This window comes from Natrix helvetica (genome assembly GCF_964273705.1).
Source record: "Natrix helvetica genome assembly, chromosome: 2".
Classification (NCBI taxonomy): domain Eukaryota; kingdom Metazoa; phylum Chordata; class Lepidosauria; order Squamata; family Natricidae; genus Natrix; species Natrix helvetica.
In genome coordinates this window covers 119464255-119485202 of record NC_138552.1, presented here as the reverse complement: position 1 = coordinate 119485202, position 20948 = coordinate 119464255, and the positions used below count along the sequence as shown (strand labels likewise).

Below are 20948 nucleotides of genomic sequence, written 5' to 3'. Positions count from 1 at the left end.
TGCATTTAAGTAGCGGTTGGTGTGTGTTTTTTTCTGGTAGATGGTGTGAAAAAACTTCTTCCTTTTTCCAGCGCCTTAAAGCTACAGGACACGAAATCAACTTTGAAGGAGCCAGGTTAATCTCCAAAACAGAACACCTCCACAAGAGAATAATCATGGAAGCCATCAAAATAGAGAAACACCCCCACAGCATGAACAAACGTGATGATACCTCCCGCCTACCAAACATCTGGAAACCAGCCCTAGCCAACAAACGAACACCACCCACCACCCAAGCCGTTAAAATACAAAACAACAATGCACACACAACCTGCACCAATCAGCACCAATCTACCAATCATGATACAACCACACAACCAATCATTCCACTTACTGAAACAAAGCCACCACCCCATCCCCTCCCACCAAGACTTACAGAAAGACGGCAGCTCCGTTCCCATTTTAAGCCCACAGCTTGAAGATGGCAGGTGTGATCCTGCCGAAACGTTGCAAAGACAATCTCAACCTTACACGGGAAAAGACCCGAATACAACAAAACCAGCATACCTACACCTGTGAAAATCTACGAAAACAAATATATATATATATATATAATCATATATAGATAGATGATAGATAGATAGATAGATAGATAGATAGATAGAGATAGATAGATAGATAGATAGATAGATAGATAGATAGATAGATAGATAGATAGATATCATATATATAGATAGATATATCATATCCGTATTTTGAAATCATGTACATTCTGAGAGTGGCTCTGTAGTTCAAAGAATTTAATTATTTCAGAAAAGTCACAGGGTTACATACAGAACCTCCGAGTTCCCCACCGGGACCAGGTGGGCCATGTCTGCCAGGCCGGCCAGGATCTCCCTGAAACAAGATGTACATAAGTTACAATTTAATTATAGTTGTTACAGTTACAGTTGTTATAGTTATAGTTGTTTTAGTTACATATGCATGCATGAATGCATACACATATACTGGAATCAGAATGAAATTATTTCCAATCAAACATTGCTATGGTCACACCAGCAGAAGGATGTATGGTGGAAGATGAGAAGGAAATTGAAAGTGTGGAGAAAAGGGAAGTTAAGTCAAAAATTAGATGGAAGAGAAGAGAAAGAGAGGAGCAGAAGGGGCTGGCATGGGACACACCAGATTCAGAGGTCCAGGGGCAGGCAAAGGAGCACCAGATGGGAAGAGATGGTTAGGAAAGGGGCAACTGGCAAGGAACAAATGATTGGAACATGGACCAGCAGCCAGTGAAACCCAGCAGTAAAAGAGATGCTCCAGCATGACTTGGTCAGAAGGAAGCAAAGATGTAATAAGTAACTCCTACCTACAATTGATACAGTAAGGGTTAATCCATCTAGCCTGATCTGAGAAAAGTGGCTGGAGCAGCGGTGTACTTTGAAGGGGGCAAAGCTGTCTCTAAAAACTAGGCTGAAAGGGAAGCAACTGTAACTTGATCCTCTCAAATAGACAAGGACTGTACAAGTTAGCGGAACTATATTTACCAAAAAGGTAAGGAGGTACGGCAAAGGCAGTGTTATTCTGGAATAGATACAGTATGTTTCTCAGAAGAAGGCCTCCCAGGTAAACCTATTTATCCTGGAAGTCATAGATTAGGGGTGGGGGAAAACCTTTTAATTTTACTTTTACGCTACAAAAGAGAGAGAACAAAAAGAAGAATTTGCAATTGATCAACCAGAATAGTTTGGTTTATAGTGAGCCCAAATTTTACCAGTCAATGCAATTTTCCCCAAGCCACAATCTATGGCCTGAGACATCCATCAGAAAATTAGCAATTATCAACAGAGGAACATAGAGATAGAAGACCACAGAGATAAGAAAAAATAGAGCAGAATTAGGATTAGGCTAATAGAGATATACGTAAGTATAGAAACAAAATAGGTAATAAGATTCCTCTCCCATTTCAGATTCTGGAAAACTTAATTTTGTGCAATAAAACATTCCCTGATAGGAAAAAAAATCAGCCAAACTTTGTGCCTTGGCTCATGCCACCCTCAAGGAACTCATTAGAGATGTTTAGTGGAAGCCTGTTTTATTTCTCTTGCCCCTTTCCTAAGCAGCCAGAATTACTGAGATGCATCTAAAGCAGCTTTTCCCAATTTCAGGTCATGCAGAGGGCCAGGGAAGTAGGAAAATTGCAGGCTTTGTGCAGGAACATTCAGATCCAACTTTGCTTACAGTGCAACCCTTTGACTTTAGTAAAAGTGAACCTTTCACTTCAAACATGGAGTCGAGGGTACCCTAATCCTAACCCTAAATGCTCAAATCAGGACAAGTCTGACATTAAGATGGATTTGAATTCCCAATTAAACAGTTCACTCATGGGAAAATTAGCAACTGGGAAATGGAAAAAGACATGCAAGAAAAATGTTCTCTAAATGGCTCTTAGCTCTCTTCCTACTGATAACAGCATTTCCCTTACCTTACTGTTCAGAATTTGCAGCTCCCTTTACATATTAAAACTCATCATAAGATTTGTTTTAATATAAAGGTAAAATCAACTGAACAGAGCAAACATGCAATTACTTTGTGACGCTGCAGAGAAGCTGCCTGTCTTCTCACCTTCTTGCCCTCTGAAGGTGCTCTGCAGTCGAAGAAAAGTGTAGAGCTCCTTTAAGAGGCTGCAAAAGGACCATTGGTATTCCCACACTTTGAGAAGCACCTTTTGGAGGTCCATTCCAAATCTCAGAAGAGCCCTAGGATTCCCTGAGTGAAGAGCAACTTCCTTTTGCTTTCCTACTTTGTAACCCAAAGTTCTAAAACATATTTTTAAACAAATCTCTACCATGTTCATTTCCTTTCACTATCCTTTTTCTAAACTAAATATCTTGAGAAAGTTTTTCAACTGAGACATTACCCAGATTCACGTACTGCCCATTTTTGAATTTACTCTTCCTGACTCTGTCGCCTTTAGCCTCTGCCAGTATGGAATAGTACAGACCTTTATTCCTTCCTCTCCTGGTAGTCCTTGATCACCAGGTTTTCCTGGGTAGCCATCAGGACCCTAAAAGAAAGAGCAGGTGTGTGTGTATGTGTGTGCGGGAGAACTTAATCAGAAGCTATTTCATTTAGGAAAGTAGAATGTAAACAACAGGAAAATGTTCTGTGACTGTAGATATCGTAATGGTGAAAATACATACTTGCACTGTTATGGTACAAGCAGTTTGACTAATGTTACTAAGTGTGTTGTATACAGATGTGATTATTGGAAGATGTTAAAGTATTATGATTGAATGATTACAGGCAACCAGACATAAGCATAATCTAACTATATATCCATGGTGCATTAACTATTACTGAATAATTTTTCCTAAAGGATTTCTATTGGTCAGTCTTTTTTCCTCTTTCTGCTATTAATTCATTGACTGATTTACTGAAAGTGCTCTTTCAAAACACTTTGCATCACTGTACTTTATTATTCACCTTGAAGAGGTGTACAGAATTTGTTAATAAAAGTCACCTTCCTGTTTCAGGTTTTTATTTGTTTTATTGATAAACAATCCAATGACATTTGTTTAATTTATTTTCAAGGTATGTTTTTATAAAGTTCTCTCTCTCTCTCTCTCATTTGTGCTGATAAATAAATAAAGGGAGACTAGTATAGATCTGTTTCAAGCTATTTAGCTCTCATCAGCTAGCCATACTCTTACTGGGAATCGAACCAGGGCTGTATTGCATATTAAGGGCATACCAAGGGTTGTAACATACATACATACATACATACATACATACATACATACATACACACACACACACACACACACACACACACACACAATATATATATATATAATCTATATCTATATCTATTTTCAGAAAGAAGCATGCCAAATGATCATGGATCAGCTAGCAAAACAACAAGGTGGTATCACTTTCCTTGACGCTTCTGGGGGCAACTAATTTAATTGTTGCCGAAATCAGGGCTTTTCATGTGTAATACAGGATTAGGAGAAATAAATATCCAGACAATGCTGGGTTATCAGATAGTCATCCATAAAATTTCCAAGACACTTTGAATATAATAATCTCCTTTGCATAAATTTTATAAGAGTATGAAAAAAGAGTTGATATTGTTAGAGAAAGCACTCCTACCCTTTCACCTGGGTCACCCTTGCAGCCAGGAGGTCCAATCCGCCCCATCTTCCCCTGAAAGCATTAGATATAAAAGGAGAGGTTGTGAGGTACATTAAACAAGAGTGGGGTGGAAGAATCTAGTCCAACCCTCTGTGCATGGCAGGAGAACCTATATCAGCATTTCTATTCTTCATCCTCCCAGGGGTTACATAAGTGTAAAACATTTATATTAAATCTTAATTCATTTTCAGAGTTTTTTTTTAAATATCATCGTAATAGAATTTGTCAGTTTTCCACTGAATGTTAATAGTGTTATCCTGGTAAGCTGCAAAAAGTAAGGCTGAGAAGTTGTCTAAAGCCTGTTTTCCAGGTAATGCCCTACTTGGATTTACAATAGCAGCAAATGATTACAGGCCAAATGCCAAGAGAAGAGCAGTAACTCAAGGCTAAAAATGTTGTGGGTGATAAGGTGGTAACTCATGGGGCTCTACTAATTTTGGATGCATCTGAACTATTCCGGATTAATACACAACATGGTGTTGACAAATTTTCAGACAGATCAAATGACTGTTTCTTTAAATTAAACAGTTATTTTCTTCCAATTAAATTAAATTAAATGAGGATGTGGATATTAGGGAACTTCAGGAATGAGACAGAAGAACTTGCCAACAAGCAATGAATATTCAGTTACAAAATGAAAGGGAAAACTAATGATCTGTCTGGGCCACTCTCCTGTTTTAGATTGCTAATTAAAGCTTATATTTAGGGAGCCCATTCTCCTTTAAAAAGGCATTTTAACAATATAAACAAAAGACTAACATTATAGTGCTAAAAACAACACTACCTTCTGTCCATCAGTGCCATTTCTTCCAGCAGTACCACTAGCTCCCTGAAATCAAAGACCAAAAGCATTAGAGACAGCTTTTTCCATAAGACCAATAGTGAAATAGTGTCTTAAGTTCTTCTGTCAAACCTTACCTTTCGTCCATCTGTTCCAAACTCTCCCTACAAAGGATGTAAGAAAACAAGATGAGTCAAGCCCTGATTCCTTTAAAAACAGCCACAACAATGTGGCAGCTAGTTAAGAAATTATTTGGGACAGAGTGAAATAATTCTGTGTCACTAAATATTATCCTAGAACAAATGACATGGAAGGTCTTCCCCACTCCTATGCCCACCACAAGACTTCTGTTGCAATGTTAAGTCCTGTCTGGCCAATTGGGTGAAAAAGAATTTTTTTAGGGATAGAAGTTTTACAAAGGTGGCTCACAATAAGGAAGTCACAAATGATAATATAAGTAACATCCCAGCAATTAGCCAGACAATATTAAAAGCAAAACACAACTGCAGTATCAGAGCATTTCAGTAAAGCACAGGACCACTGCTTATTGGGTAGTGATTAGGACTGAACATGGGGGACACGGTGGCTCAGTGGCTAAAATGAGATAAGCTTGTTGATTAGAAAGGTCAGCAGTTCGGTGGTTCGAATCCCTAGTGCAGTGTAATGGAGTGAGTTCCTGTTACTTGTCCCAGCTTCTGCCAATCTAGCAGTTTGAAAGCATTTAAAAATGCAAATAGAAAAATAGGAACCACATTTGGTGGGAAGGTAACAGCGTTCCGTGCTCCTTTGGCGTTTAGTCATGCCAGCCACATGACTACAGAGTCATCTTTGGACAGCACTGGCTCTTCGGCTTTGAAACGGAAATGAGCACTGCCCCCTAGAGTCGGGAACGACTAGCACATATGTGCGAGGGGAACTTTTACCTTTTACTTTTAGGACAAAACAGTACGTCCAACATGAAAACCGAAAGTGCTTCAGGCATATGGGGGGGATCTTAAGAGCACCTCTTTGCCACTGCTTCAGTAGCTACTTCTTTTCCTAGGAGCTCCATAGCGCAAACTAGTAACAGCTCAACCCAGAAAAAGCTGCTTTGGGTTGAAAGAGCTGTAGAGAATATATTTCTGCTTCCCAATCCAAAGCATTGCTCTGTCCTAGTAGCAGAGGTTCTCCTGCATTCCAGGAGCTTGTTTCAGCCCAACCCAGGATTACATGTTCTGCATGCAGGCGAAGGCCTTTTGCCTCTATCTCCAGGAACGGTGACAGGGGACCTATTGCACAGGACTCTCCTTGAAATGCAGAATTATAATAAATAAAGCATTCCGATTATAAAGCACACTTCCCAAAGTTTTCTGAATGTGTAAAATTACCTTACCTTTTCTCCTTTTAGACCAGGAATACCCTGGAAAAGAAACAAAATGTGTTTATGGATATAGTATAGTCTTAGTTCTGATATGCTATTCTGACTAGAGTGAATTGACTTAGATTTGTTAATTAGTTGATTTAAACAAATACATTTAAGTAAATGATTAGTTTGGAATTTATGCTCTCCCAACATGCCTCAACATATCTTCTCCTATGTCTTGCCCTCCTGTTTGGTCCCTGGCTTAGACTATACACTTAAGGCTGCTTCTGCAGGCTATCAGTTACTATGGAAGAGTCATGCTTTGCAAATGATTCCCATCTGATTTCCACCAGATTTTCACATTTTCATTTTTTGTTTATATATAATCTCCCCCCCCTCTCTCTCTCCCCCTCCCTCCCTCCCTCTTCCCCTGCCCTGCTCCTTCTATCCTGCTCTCTGGAACCATCTTATTTGGTCAAGTTCTAAGCACAAGAACAAATACTTAAAAGTGAGACCCAAAATTATTTACCTTAGGTCCAGGGTGTCCAATTGGACCTTCAATTCCTGGATCACCCTATATGTAAAAAGAAAATGCCATTATTAGTTGACATAATCTGCAAAATATGTTCATTTACCCTAGGCAGGAAATAATATGTATTGCTTACATTAATTTGAACAAGGCGATAATTGCATTATGCAATATTATTAATTATACCAATTTTATCAATTTACATTATTGTTGCAATATTATATATATATACTTGTGAATTTAATATGATTAACCTATGGCAGCTACATTTGGAATAGCAATATATTAGTGATTATTTCTGTTTCTAGACTGAATAAACATATATGATGAGAATACAAACATATTTTTAAAGAGTTGAAAGAATTGTGTTATAGTCTTTAGATGCATTGATGAATATATTTCTTTTGCCCTATCATTGCATTCAACTACATCAAAGGTTTTGTTTATTAGAGGTCAGTGTGGAATGAAAGCAAGCAGCATGAACAAACTATGAAAACTGCTTTCACACATTGTAAAAAAGATATAGGCTTGGTTCTGGTATATTGTTAAGCTGTGCTGAGGTACATTAGCAAGTTGGAGAGTCAAATATACACTTTCTCCTCATCTTCCCTTTCCATTCACGAGTTCTGATTGCCAGAATTATCAACCAATGATAAACTGCATGAGACTGAGGTTTATTCAAGGAAAGTCACACCACATTACAGTATAACATCTGGGTCAAGCCTATTCTTCATTCTGATCCTAACAGAAGGTAGATATGGATGGAAAGCTAATGTATGTGTGGAGGGTACAAACATTTCTTTAGATTCCAGTTGCCTTCTACATGCACACATAATATATACCATATTTTTTGGAGTATAAGACGCACGGGAGTATAAAACACACCCAGATTTTGAAGAAGCAAATTGGAAAAAAAAGTTTTTGCATTCTGCAGACCTCCCAAAAACAGCCTGTTTTTCGTGAAAACAGGCCCATTTATTTTTCAAAAAAAAGAGGCAAGAATAGCCTTTAGGAGGCTTATAGTGCGCTCCTGGAGGCTGGGGAGGGGGCAAAATTGAGCAAAAAATGGCCCATTTTTCGTTCATTTCTGCCCTCCCCATCCCCCAGGAACACTCTGGAAGCTTCCTAAAAGCTATGCACAGCCATTTTGGTGAAAGGGGTGGGGTTTTGGGAGGCAAAAAATGTTGTATTCAGTGTATAAGATGTACCCAGATTTTCAGCCTCTTGTTTGATAATAAAGACATACATATCTTCAGTATCCGTACTAACATTGCCCCATATAGGACAGGCATATTTTTGCATTGAGTGGAAATGTTCTGTTAGAGCACACAGACTGTAGGCTGACATCAATATAATAACATGCCTATCTCACTATTGAAGTGATTCTGGAAGGCTTACAAAATGATAAACAGAAAATATAAAAAAATTAAAATCAACAAAGATTAAATAGAGACTGTTAGATTGAGTAATGGATACGTTTCCACGAAAATAAGACAGGGTGTTATATTTTTTTGACCCATGAAATATGGCCTTGGACTTATTAAAGGGGGAGGCCTTATTATTTTTCAGGTGCAGGAAGCCGCAAGCCCACCAGCCCCACCCTCCCGGTCCCACCACCTGCTTGCCTGCGGCCACAATGACCCAAGTTCTCCTTGCATCCTGGCCTTCACCTGCCCTGCTTGCTGGCTGCCGAACAGCTGACTGTGCTGCTCTGGCCTTGTGGGGGAGGGCTTTTCCTGGCAGAACGAACAAACACGCACACACACACACACACACACACACACACACACACTCCCCCTCCAAAGCAGCCACATCCCTTCACTAACTTGCTTTCCAGCTCCATTCTCCATTCCATGTGCAGGACAAGAAAAGTAGACTGTGTGACTATGGTAAAAAAATACCAGAAAATACCTTCCAAGTTCTCGCAAAAAAAAAAAAAAAAATCTCGCAAAGTTGGAAGTAGTCCCACAAACTACTTTTCTTGCCCTGTATGTGGCAGTGGAGAATGGAGCAGGAAAGCAGGTTAGTGGAGGGATGCGGCTGCTTTGGGAGGGGGGGGGGATTGGGGATTTCTTTCTCACACACACATACACACCATCCTTTCCTTGGGAGCTCTGCACAGATGCAGAGAAGGCTTCAGATAGAGCATTTGGGGGGATGTGCGTCTGTGCTGAGATCCCAAGGAAAGAACGATTGCCAGGAAAAAAAGGGGGGGCAGATTTTGCCTCTGAGTCTGTGCTGAGCTTCAGAACAGGGTAAGAGGAACGAAAATCTCCCCTCCCCATTTTCAAGCCGTTTGCAAAAATGCCTCATTCTGAGCTTCAATCCTGCAATCCTGGAATATGCTGAAGGCTCGAAATGGAATGTTTTTCCAAACCGTTTGAAAATATGGAGGGGGATATTCCTGGCTCTCCCCGTTCTGAAGGTCACAGACTGAAAATAGAATAAGAGACAAAATCCTCCCTCCCGCATGCCTTCAATCCTGCAATCCTGGATAATGTGAAGGCTTGGAATGTGGCGTTTTTCAAACCTCTTGAAAATGGGGAGTGGGGATTTCGTCTCTTATCTTGTTCTCAGTCTGTGCTGACCTTCAGAACAGGGGGAGAGGCAGGAATATCTCCCTTCCCATTTTCAAGCCATTTGCAAAAACGCCCCATTTTGAGCCTTCAATGTGAATATGCAGATGAGAAGCGACCTCTTGTAGGCATTAAAATCCACATACTTGGGACATTGGAAGAAGCCCTGCGAGGAGACGCTGCTGCCGAAGTGAAGGAAATCTCCCCCCCACCAACCTGCAGATCGTCCTTTCAAAGAGGAGTTTCACCAGGACGAAGAGGTGGCTGAAGGTGGCGTTTGTGTCGCCTTTATCCTGGTGAAACTCCTCTTTGAAAGGACGATCTGCAGGTGGGGGGGGGAGATTTCTTGCACTTCGGCAGCAGCGTCTCCTCGCATGGCTTCTTCCGATGTCCCAGGTATATTGATTTCCATGCCTTCTGTTCCTGTTCTGTGGACGGAATTGCGAACTTTGACTGTCACCGTTAGGCAAGGAGGGTTGGGTTATGTTACTTGGCCTCCGGCTTCTTTTGTAGCCGCAATTGGCTGCAAAAGCGACCGGCATTTGCTGGCGGCAGAGGCCTGAGCGGCACCCACAAATCAGCTGTTTTGTGAACAGAGTGGCCCAGCTGATCCGATTAAGGGGCCAAGAAGCCCTGAGGTGACCAGGGAAGGGAAGGGCTGCCCCCTGTTCTGGCTAAACCCACCCCTTCACTGGGGCTTATTTTCGGCGGAGGGTTTATATTTTTGCCCACTGTGAAAATCTGGCGTGGCCTTAGTTTCAAGACATATCGTATTTTCAGGGAAACACGGTAGGCACACACAGGCTTTATGGTAACAACAGCTCTTTATTAAGTACAACAAGTGAGAACAATCCAGCAAAGGTTGAGTCTGAGAGCAGCCCTTTTATAGGGAACTGTCAGACCCTTCGACAATAGGATTAAACCTCTCTTCCTGCCAGAACAGAGGACCTTGGTGGAAACCACTGTAGTTAGAACAAATATCTAACACTCTTGGATGGAACAATCCTACTTGTTACGTAGTCACGCAGGTAGACGGGCTTTTGGGTAGCTCTGCCTGACGTGCGCAGTTCAGTAGGAGGGGTTTCCTTGGACAGGTCGGACGGACCTGTTTGCTCTGCAGCTCCGCTTGGTGGAAGCTCCTGGAACCTTTCACAGACTGCGGCTGGAGCTTCTAGAGCTGGTTAGCTCAGAGCTTGCTGCGGGCCTGCAACAAAACCAGATGAGTTTCCCGGTACCCTCAGGCTTGAGCTGGCCATGGAAGGAGTGAGTATTTGCTCCATTTGGGTAGGGCTTTGGCTAACTCGTGCAGGAGTTACCTCTGGTTGCCTAAGAGTGGAGTTGGAGAGGCTGTCACGGAGTTGGTAAATATGCCTTCTCCAATTCCTACCGTCCTCGAGCTCTAGGAGGTAATAACGAGGGCCAGTGATGCCTATCATTGTGGCAGGAATCCACAGAGTTCCCCCGGCGTAGTTGTGGGCGGATACCGAATCCCCTACTCTAAATGTCTGAATCTTGCTTGTGTAGTCTGGGGATGATGAGGCAGTCTGGGGATGATGTCTGGGGATGATGATAGCCTGCTTTAGGGTAGACCATGGTACGATGGTCAGTGATGACCCGGTGTCAATCTCCATCTCACATGGAGAGTCCTTGATGAGGACTGTGACCTTCAGCTTTTTTGGCCGTCTGGTGCGGACTTGGCCGATTGACATGTGGTAGGTGACTCTATTGTCGCCCTCTGAGTGCCGTGGTGGCTTCTGCCAGGCCCCTTGGCTGGGTCTCTGCTGGCGGTGTGATGTGCTTCTAGGCTGCCAGGCCATGGCAGGGAATTCGCTCCACCACACCTTGGCGATGTGCCCTGTCCGTCCGCAGCGCTGGTAGGTTGCGTCACGGAAATGGCAAGCCAATTTGGTATGGTCTCCTCCGCAGCTAGTGCAAGGTGGGAGACACGGTTTGAATTTGCGTGCCGGCTAGGCATCCGGCAGCTGTCATCTTCTTCGCCTTCTGAGCTGTCGGGCTCTGCAGCGTCGCGATGTACATGTGTATTGTTTTGCGCGTCTTGTGGAGCGCTTTGGCGCTGCAGAGTCTCCGTAGATTTGATGGCGGATTCAGATGCCCTGGCTTCGTCCAAGGCGATCTGCAGATTGAGGTTAGATTTAGCAAGTAACCTCCTCTGTAGGTTAATGTCCCGTACGCTGCAAATTACGCGGTCCGGAATCAGCTCGTCCAGGTCACGGAATTTGCAGTACGCCGCGGTCTTGTGGAGCACCGCAACGTACTCGTTAATTGACGCCCTCCTTTTTGGTTTCTGATGTTAAACTCATGCCGGCGAACATGCTTGGATGGCTTGGGTGCATAGTGGGTCCTCAGCGTCTGCTGAAGCATGGACCCGGTGACTAATTGTAGCGGTGTCAGCTCAGAGAGGTCTTTCACCATCTCGAACACTTCCCGGCCACAGTACCCGAGGAACATGTTCTTCTTGTGGCCTTCAGTCAGGCCCATGAGGTCGTTTGCCTCGAGGAAGCAGTCAAATCGTAGCATGTACGAGTCCCAGTGCTTGGTGACTGGGTCATACGGAGTCAGTGGGGCGTGCATGGACATTTTGTGTTCAGAGGGTGTTTTGAATTTGCCACTCAAAAATGGCTGCTCTCAGGGCTGGATGTACTTGCTGGATTGCTACGCTCTTCGGTTCGCCTAGTTGCCTTCCAATCCCACCTTCGTCGCCAGTGTTAGATTGGATAATGGATAGGCACACACAGGCTTAAAGGAAACAACAGCTCTTTATTAAGTACAACAAGTGAGAACAATCCAGCAAAGGTTGAGTCTGACAGGAGCCCTTTTATAGGGAGCTGTCAGACCCTTCGACCAATAGGATTAAACCTCTGTTCCCACCGGAACAGAGGACCTTGGTGGAAACCACTGTAATTAGAACAAATATCTAACAGAAACTAAAAGCCAAGAGGATGGATGACACAAGATTGAGGATTTTCTCTCTACTCCTTCAGCCACTCCCAGCATAGACCATTCCCAGCAAAGTCTTTAACAACAATGATATGAATCTAATTTAAAGTGTGTGGGGAATCCTAATCTGGAAAGCGCCTTGGCCAGCATGGCTAAAATGGACTTTAATACTTTGACCCCTAATGAGGATCTAATCTGTATTTAGAAATCTGATGCATTCCACTTAAACTTCTATTATTAAAAGAAAAAAGGAGAGAGAGAATCTGTTTCATGATCTAAAAGAAAAATTAAATGGAAGCTTTTGATTTTCTTTTTGAAGGGGATTAGAGCAGCGTGATAAATGGATGTACACAGATTATTTAAATAAGTAAATTCTCATTAAAGAGAGTTGAAAATCTTATGACCAAAATAATATACTCACTGAACATTCTCAAACGAATTCAGATACTGATTGATTATCATAGGCTAATTTTAGAATTAAATGCCATCCAAAAACTGGTGTGTAGGTGAGAGTCTGATTCAATATGACCTGGTGTACTCCATGTTCAAAGAAACAGCAATTGTATAGTACTTAGTAGAATTCTCCCTTTTTCCGGTTACTTACTTGTCGTCCTTTTTGCCCAAGAAAGCCTGGAATCCCCATGTTCCCTTTTGCACCCTAAAAGTAAAAAAAAAAGAAAATAATTAATTCAGAGATTTCCCATAAAATAAAAAGCTGAATGAACTTCTACGCTCACACATCATTTCATGTGGCTTGTTGGCTCAGGCTTTTCATATTGTATTCAATACCGTGCTTCTTGTCCAACCTACAAATCTGGAAGAAATCCCATCCAAATCTAAAGGCTAAGCTACTGATAGCAATGATTGCCATTCAAACAAGGGATCAACCCTGAAAACAGGAGATTACTGAACCAGGTTGCTGCTATCAAGGAACCATAATTGCCAAAGTACCTGGTTAGAAAATAGAGGTAGAAACTAGGAGTTTAATATTGTTATGTAAACAAACTGATTCAGACAGTACGCTGTTCACTAAGCACTTGTTGTATACAAAAAGAATGTGTGTGTAGAAACTAGGAGTGTATATATATATGTATGTATGTATGTATGTATGTATGTATGTATGTATGTATGTATACATACGTGTATGTATGCATAATTGCTAAGGTTCCATGTGCCTGCTGTTATTTTGTAAGTGAGTCCAAAGTTTTCTGGCCAATTTCCTAAACTTCTTGAAATGTCTTGGCAGATTGATCCTTCAAGAGCATTTCTAATTTTTAATTTAAAAAATGCCAAAGAACATAGATAAGATGTCAGCCTTTGGAATCAAAGTTCAAGGTCACTGTTAGATCAGGGCAATGAGAGGACAGACTCAGGTTCAAGGCAACAACAGCTCTTTATTCACAGACAAGTATGTACAATCCAGCAATTGTTAGGTCTGACAGCTCTCCTTTTATAGGAAGCTGTCAGACCTCTCAACCAATCAGATTGAACCTCTGTTCCCGCCTAAACAGAGGACTGGAGTGGAAACCACAGCAGCTTGTGTGGATATCTAACACCCCTTCCCTCTTAGTTGGAGTGTTCCAATTAGTGACGTAGTCTTTTAGGTAGGTGGGTCTCTGCTTAACTCTGGCAGACCTGTGCAGTTCATTTTGAACTGGTTCATGGAGCAGATCGGAGGGACCTGTGTGCTCCTCAGCTCCTCTCGGTGGAAGCTGCTGGAACTTACCCCAGGCTGCGGCTGGAGTCCTTTGAGTTTGTTCACTCGGGGCTCGCTGTGGGCTTGCAACAAACTCAGGTAAGTCTGCCGGTTCTTTCGGGATTGAGAAGTCTGTGGAAGGAGTGAATGTTTGCTCCTTTTGGGTAGGGCCTTGGTCGGTTGGCGTCAAGAGTTTCGTCTGGTGTCCTAAGATTGAAGTGGGTTAAGCGACCACGGAGTTGGTCAATGTGCCTTCTCTACCATCCTCCAGCTCTAATAGGTAAGAGCGAGGCCCGGTGATGCCTATCACCGTGGCAGGAATCCACAGAATTGATCCCCCCTGCATAGTTGTGGTCGTATACTGAATCTCCTATGCTAAAGTTCCGAATTTTGCTAGTGGAGTCTGGGGGCGATGTGGCAGAATAGTTTGGGTGTAGCCGGTCTAGGTGGGACCTTAGACGGCGACCCATTAGAAGCTCGGCGGGGCTTCTCCCGGAGGTGGCGCTAGGAGTAATATGTTGTATTAGTAAAAGTGATCAACCCATGTTTGCCAATCACCCGGGCCCATCCTGGCGAGGGCCTCTTTTGCAGATCGCACCATTCTCTCCACCTGATCATTGGAAGCCGGGTGGAATGGCGCGACCAGGGCATGCCGAATTCCCTGGCTAGCTAGCTAGGTCTCGAAGTGCATGGCCGTAAATTGGGGCCCATTGTCGGAGACCAAGACGTCAGGCAGGCCGTGCGTGGAGAAAAGTCTCTGTAGCACCTTGATGACCACCTCTGCTGTGGTAGAGGTCATTGGGGCTACCTCTAACCATTTCGAATATGTGTCCACAACTATTAGGAACGTTTGGCCATGAACGAGGCCTGCAAAATCTATGTGCGCCCTAGACCAGGGTGCCTGAGGGTGCTCCCACTCCTTAGCGGGCGCCTCTGGGGGAGCTGGTCTGGATTCCTGACAAGGAGTGCAAGTGGCCACCCACTCTTCAATTTCCCTGTCCATGTTAGGCCACCAGACGTAGCTCCTAGCCAATGCCTTCATCCTGATGATGCCAGGATGCCCCACATGCAATGCATCTAATACTGCTTGTTGCAGTCTGTTTGGAACAATGACCCTGTCCCCCCACAGTAAGCATCCCTTAAGGACCAACAGTTCGTCATGCTTTGCATAAAACATTTTAAATTCAACCCCAACAGGCACCCAGTTAAGCACTTGCTTGATTACATTGTCCTTCGCGGAAAAGCGGGCAACATCAGCAGAGGAGACTGGTCCAGAGTCCAAACTGTCAATCAAAAGGACCAGAGTCTCAGGAGTGGGGTCGGCCAACAGTTCGGGTAGGGGACAGCGGCTCAAAGCGTCGGCGTGTCCCAGCATGGAGCCTGGTCAGTGTACCAGTTTGCATGTGTAGGCAGCCAGGAAAACAGTCCACCTGGTCATGCATGGGGAAAGGGATACCGGGGTGGGTCGGTCCCCAGCCAACAGCCCCAGCAACGGCTTGTGGTCCATCACAAGTTCAAAGTCGCGGCCATAGAGGTACAAGAGGTACTCATGGAAATGCTTGACTCCCGCTACAGCAGCCAAGGCTTCTCTGTCCAGTTGGTTATAGTTCCGTTCAGCGGGAGACAAGGTTCTCGAGTAGAAGGCGATGGGGGCTTCAGTGCCGTTGGGCATATGGTGGCTGAGGACTGCACCGACGCCGAAGGGGGAAGCGTCGCATGTTAAAACCAGCGGCAGGGTTTGGCTGTACTGGACCAGCAGGGAGTCAGCAGTGAGTAGGCGCTTTACACCGGCGAACACGGTGGCCTCGGCTCTTCCCAAAGTCCATTTAGCATTTTTGGCTAGAAGTCGATGCAAGGGCTCAGCAACGGTTGCTTTCTGCCTGAGGAAGACGCTGTAGAAGTTAAGGAACCCGAGCAAAGCTTGCAACTCGGTCTGATTGCGAGGTGTAGGGGCATCCTGGATTGCTTTAACTTTTTGGGATGTTGGGTGGATCCCAGAACCCTCAATCATGTACTCTAGGAATTCTACCCTGGGCACATTAATTTTGCATTTTTCTTTTTTGAGGCAGAGGCCTTTTTCCCGAATTCTAGTCAAAATGGCCCTGACACGTTTTAAAAGTTGTGCCTCATTTGCAGCCGATACCAAGATGTTGTCGAAATAGGGGACGACTCCTGGTATCCCCTGCAAAAGCCGTTCCATGATGCTTTGGAACAATCCAGGGGTGATACTAACATCAAATTGTAGGCGGTTGCATTTGAATGCACCCCTATGCGTCACAATGGTCTGGGCCTCTGCTGTGGCGCCATCTACAGGCAACTGTTGGTATGCCTGCACCATATCTAATTTAGCAAAAAAAATTTCCTGGCCCTAGCGAATGTAATAAGTGCTATACAATGGGCACAGTGTAGGCGCTTTGTTGTAGCGTGTTGTTTATTGTACATTTATAGTCTGCGCAGATGAGGACTGACCCATCCGGCTTGACCGGGGTCACTATTGGAGTCTCCCAGAGAGCATGGTCGACTAGTTCTAGGATCCCCTGGCTCACCAGCTTGTCAATTTCCCTATCAATTTTAGGACGGAGGGCAAAACGCACTCTCCTGGGTTTGAGCCTGATAGGCGTGATGTTGGGGTCCAAATTAAATGAAATTGGCGTTCTCACATACTTACCGAGGCCGGAGCTGAAGACGTCCTTGAACTCCTTAAATATTGCCTCGGCGCTGCCGTTTACGATGGCGTTGATGCCGGTAACTTCCAAGCCCAGGGCTTCGAACCAGTCTAACCCCAGGAGGCTTTGCAGTGGTGCGCTGGCCACAGTCACGAGAAGCTGGGTGGTGATGCCCTTGAATTGGACTCGGAAGGTGCCCTGGCCCATGATGGGGACTCGGTTCCCCTGGTAGTTGCACAGCATGATGTCTGGCGTGCGAAGCTGCCGTTTTTTGAGGCTTGGGAAAGCCTGTTTTAGGATTGACCAGGATATGATCGTGAGTGATGATGCAGTGTCAACTTCAAGCTCAAAGGGAGCGTCCTCAATGAGGACCGTGAGCTATAGCTTCTTTGGCTGCCGTGTGCGGACTTGACCTATCGTTGTGTGATAGGTTTTCAGCGGTTCTCTCTGAGTGTACTCTCTCTGGGTGTACTCTCTCTGGGCTGTCTCCCTTGGTTCTCTCTCTGGGCACCCTTGGTTCTTTCGCCAGGCCCCTGGGATGGGCCTCTGTTGCCGGTATGTTTGTGGCTGCCAAGTGGGGGCGGGGACTTCTCTCCGGCACACTTTTGCGATGTGCCCTTTCTTATAGCAATGCTGGCAGGTTGCGTTCCCGAATCTGCAGGTAGACCAGGGATGGTTCCCTCCGCAACTTGCGCAGGGCGGCAAACGGGAGTTGAATTTTCACGCCGGCTTCGTGCGGCTACTGCACATGCGGTAGCTGTCATCGCACTTGCTGTCATCTGTGTCCTGGTCTGTGGCCTCGTGGTGGATGCACGCCTGCTTAATGATGGATTGGGGTGCGTTGTGCTGGCGGTGCAGAGCTTCCGTGGACCTGTCGGCTGACTCTGATGCCCTGGCCTTGTCGAGTGTGATCTGCAGAGACATGTTGGATTTTGCTAGCAGGCGTTTCTGCAAATGAATGTCCCGCACTCCGCAGATCAGACGATCCAGGATTTGGTCGTCCAGGTCACGGAAGTTGCAATACGTTGCCGCTTTTCATAAGGCTGCAACGTATTGATTGATGGATTCATCGGCCTTTTGGTTCCGCATGTAGAACTTGTGTCGGCAGACATGACGGGACGGCTTGGGCGCGTAGTGTGTTCGAAGCGTCTGCTGAAAGGCCTCCCATGTAACTGCTTGGATCGGAGTTGGCTCTGATAGGTCTTTGGCCATCTCGAAAACCTCATGGCCGCAGTATCCCAGGAACAGGTTCTTTTTTCGGGAGTCCGGTACTCCCATGAGGTCGTTTGCCTCGAGGAAGCATTTGAACCTCAGCATATAGGATTCCCAATGTTCGGCCACTGGGTCGTACAGAGTTGGCAGAGCGTGCATGGCCATTTTGTTTTGTGCGGTTTGAATTTGTCGCTTTAAAATGGCTGCTCGAAGCCGCGCCGATGCTCCGGGCTGGATTCACTTGCTGGATTGTCTGGTTGTTCGTTCTTTGCCTTATCTGCCTCTCGATCCCACCTTCATCACCAGTGTTAGATCAGGGCAATGAGAGGACAGTTCAAGGCAACAACAGCTCTTTATTCACAGACAAGTATGTACAATCCAGCAATTGTTAAGTCTGACAGCTCTCCTTTTATAGGGAGCTGTCAGACCTCTCAACCAATCAGATTGAACCTCTGTTCCCACCTAAATAGAGGACTGGAGTGGAAACCACAGCAGCTTGTGTGGATATCTAACAGTCACTTGTTTCAGAAAAGAGAATATAGGATTCTAGGCTAGGGCTAGGAGACTTACTTTTGCTTTTTTACGTACTTCTCTTTGCAAATACGTAAGAAGCTGAATTGTCAATGAATGGCTTATATTCTAAATACATGTCTTCAAATACTAGAGAACTATGTAGCTGTATAGTTCTCAACTATGCAGATTTATAGGGTATAGACTGCAATTCTCAGTTATGCAACTGTCTAAATTATGAATGTAATCATCTGGCACAATCATAGCAGTGGTGGGTTTCAAATTTTTTTAGAACCTATTCTGTAGGTGTGGCCTGTTTTGTGTGACTGGCTCCGTGGTCATGTGACCAGGTGGGCATGGCCAACTAGGAAAATGTGGTGAAACTCACTCAATGACACTCTTGCTTAGCAACCAAAATTTTGGGCTCAATTGTGGTCATAAGTTCTCTTTCTTTCTTTCTTTCTTTCTTTCTTTCTTCTTTCTTTCTTTCTTTCTTTCTTTCTTTCTTTCTTTCTTCCTTTCTTTCTCTTTCTCCCTCTCTTTCTGTCTCTCTCTCTCTTTCTGTGTCTCTCTGTCTGTCTCACTTTGTCCCTCTCTCCCTCCCTCCCCCTCTGTCTCTGTCATCCTCTCTGTGTGTCTGTGTGTCTGTCTGTCTGTATCTCTTTCTCTCTCTCTCCTCCCTCTTCCATCTGTCACTTTGTATGTGTGTGTCTGTCTGTCTCTCACTCACTCTCTCTCTCTCTGTGTCTCCCTGTCTGTCTCTGTCTCTCTCCCTCCCTCTATCTCTATCTTTGTGTCTCTCTCCCCTCCCTTCTTCTCTGTCTGTCACTCTGTGTGTATATGTATGTGTGTGGGTCTCTCTCTCTCTCTCTCTCTCTCTCTATCTCACTCACTTAATCACTCACTCTCTGTGTGTGTCTGTGTGTGTGTGTGTGTGTGTCTGCCTGTCTGTCCGTCTATCCCTCCCAACTCGCGGATGGGCTCCGGACCAGCGGAGCCTCATCCTTCTTTTTAACCAGGCAGCTATCAGAGAGAAGAAGGCAGCGCGTGCCCGTGGGCTTGTGCAGCAGCCGAAGATTGCCTGGTTAAATATCACCTAGCTAAAAAGAAGGACGAAGCTCCACTGGTCTGGACCCCATCCACGGGGGGAGGGATCCCCCTTGCGTTCCTTATCTTCCCGGATGGGCTGGTAAGGGGACAGAAAAGGTTGTTCTCCAGTCCCAGGTTTCAGCTGCCTGGCTTCAGCATCTCTTTCCAGCTTCTTTTGTTGAGTCTGCAATTAAGGTTCTTTTTTATGTCTTAGGAAAGATTGCCTGGTTAAAAAGAAGGAGGAGGCTTCGCTGGTATGGAGCCAATCCAGGAAGACGAGGAACGCGAGGGGGATCCCCCCGACGGATGGGCTCCGGACCAGCGGAGCCTCCTCCTTCCAATTGGGGGGATCCATGCAGAGGATTTCTCCCCCACTCCCCAATTGGAAATGAGGTGGCGGTCAAAGGCAGCTCCCCCCACAGAAGAAGGAACAGGAGGGGGGTTTGTGCCAGCTGCCGGTCAGGCCAGGGCAACCCTCTGGCCACCTGCCCGCCAAGCGGTGGCTGGGTGGGTGCCGGGCTAGGCCCGCTGTCCTGGGCAAGTGGCGCCTGTGGCTGCCACTTACCTTGAAGGTGACATCGTGGAACTCGCCACTGAGGGAGGGCTGGCTGGCCAGCGCCCCCCCCCCCCGCTGTTGGCTGCTCCCTCCTGGGCCATGCCCGCACCCCTGCCCGGGCCGCCTGCTGAGGAGAAGAAGGCGGGGGCGCATTGCTGAGCAGTGGGCAGGGTGGAGGTGGGTGCAGCACTGCTGCCCTTGCCCTTGGGGCTCTTCTTAAGGGACATGCTGGCTGGTGCTGCTTTAGGGCACCCTGGCCGCCAGCTCCTCCATGTGCAGCCCATTCCCCCCCCCAAAAAAGACCATTTTCTTTTTTAATATGCCTCTGCAGATGATCTTGAAAACCTGCAACATTGCTTTGAGAGGGGACAGACGGGCAGCATCCCCCCCCATCCCTAAGTACCTGCAGCCTCAGAGCCTGCAGCAACTTGCACAGTAAAGACAATTAAGAACTTCTCACGGTCGTGAAAATATTTTCTTTACTGTGCAAAGGCTTGTTTAAAGCTGCAGGCTCCAAGGCTGCAGGTGCCCGGGGGGGGGGGGAATGCTCCCAAAGCAACCTTCCAGGTTTTCAAGATTGTTCGGAGAGACGTTCTTTTAAAAAGATAACCCTGAAAAAGCCGCAAGATCTGGAGAGATGGGCGGGCAGTCTCTTGGGGAGGGGGAAATCCCCAGAACCAAGTTGCCCAGCCAGCACCTTGAAGAGATCTGTGCGGGGCTCTGGCAGCTGCAAAGCACGTCATGAGGGGCAGAAGTCCCCGAACCCAGCAGGGAGCTTAAGCAAAGGAGGAGGCGGAGAGCTGGGCGGAGGAAGGGGGAAACTACTGCTACTGTTGGAGCTGTGTTGCCCTGCTGGGTTC

General features: G+C 45.5%; 1 protein-coding gene across 3 annotated transcripts in view; it reads right to left on the bottom strand.

Annotated features, from left to right (window-relative positions):
* COL6A2 (collagen type VI alpha 2 chain) overlaps positions 1-20948 on the bottom strand; it is a 64458-nt gene that overhangs the window by 28268 nt on the left and 15242 nt on the right. For all 3 annotated transcript variants that reach the window (XM_081944012.1, XM_081944010.1, XM_081944011.1), the window contains exons 6-13: positions 12964-13017; positions 6826-6870; positions 6327-6353; positions 5092-5118; positions 4958-5002; positions 4132-4185; positions 2981-3043; positions 814-876 (exon numbers count right to left, since the gene is read on the bottom strand). In XM_081944012.1, the coding sequence (XP_081800138.1) occupies positions 814-876; positions 2981-3043; positions 4132-4185; positions 4958-5002; positions 5092-5118; positions 6327-6353; positions 6826-6870; positions 12964-13017 (378 nt within the window). The remainder of the gene's footprint in view (positions 1-813; positions 877-2980; positions 3044-4131; positions 4186-4957; positions 5003-5091; positions 5119-6326; positions 6354-6825; positions 6871-12963; positions 13018-20948) is intronic.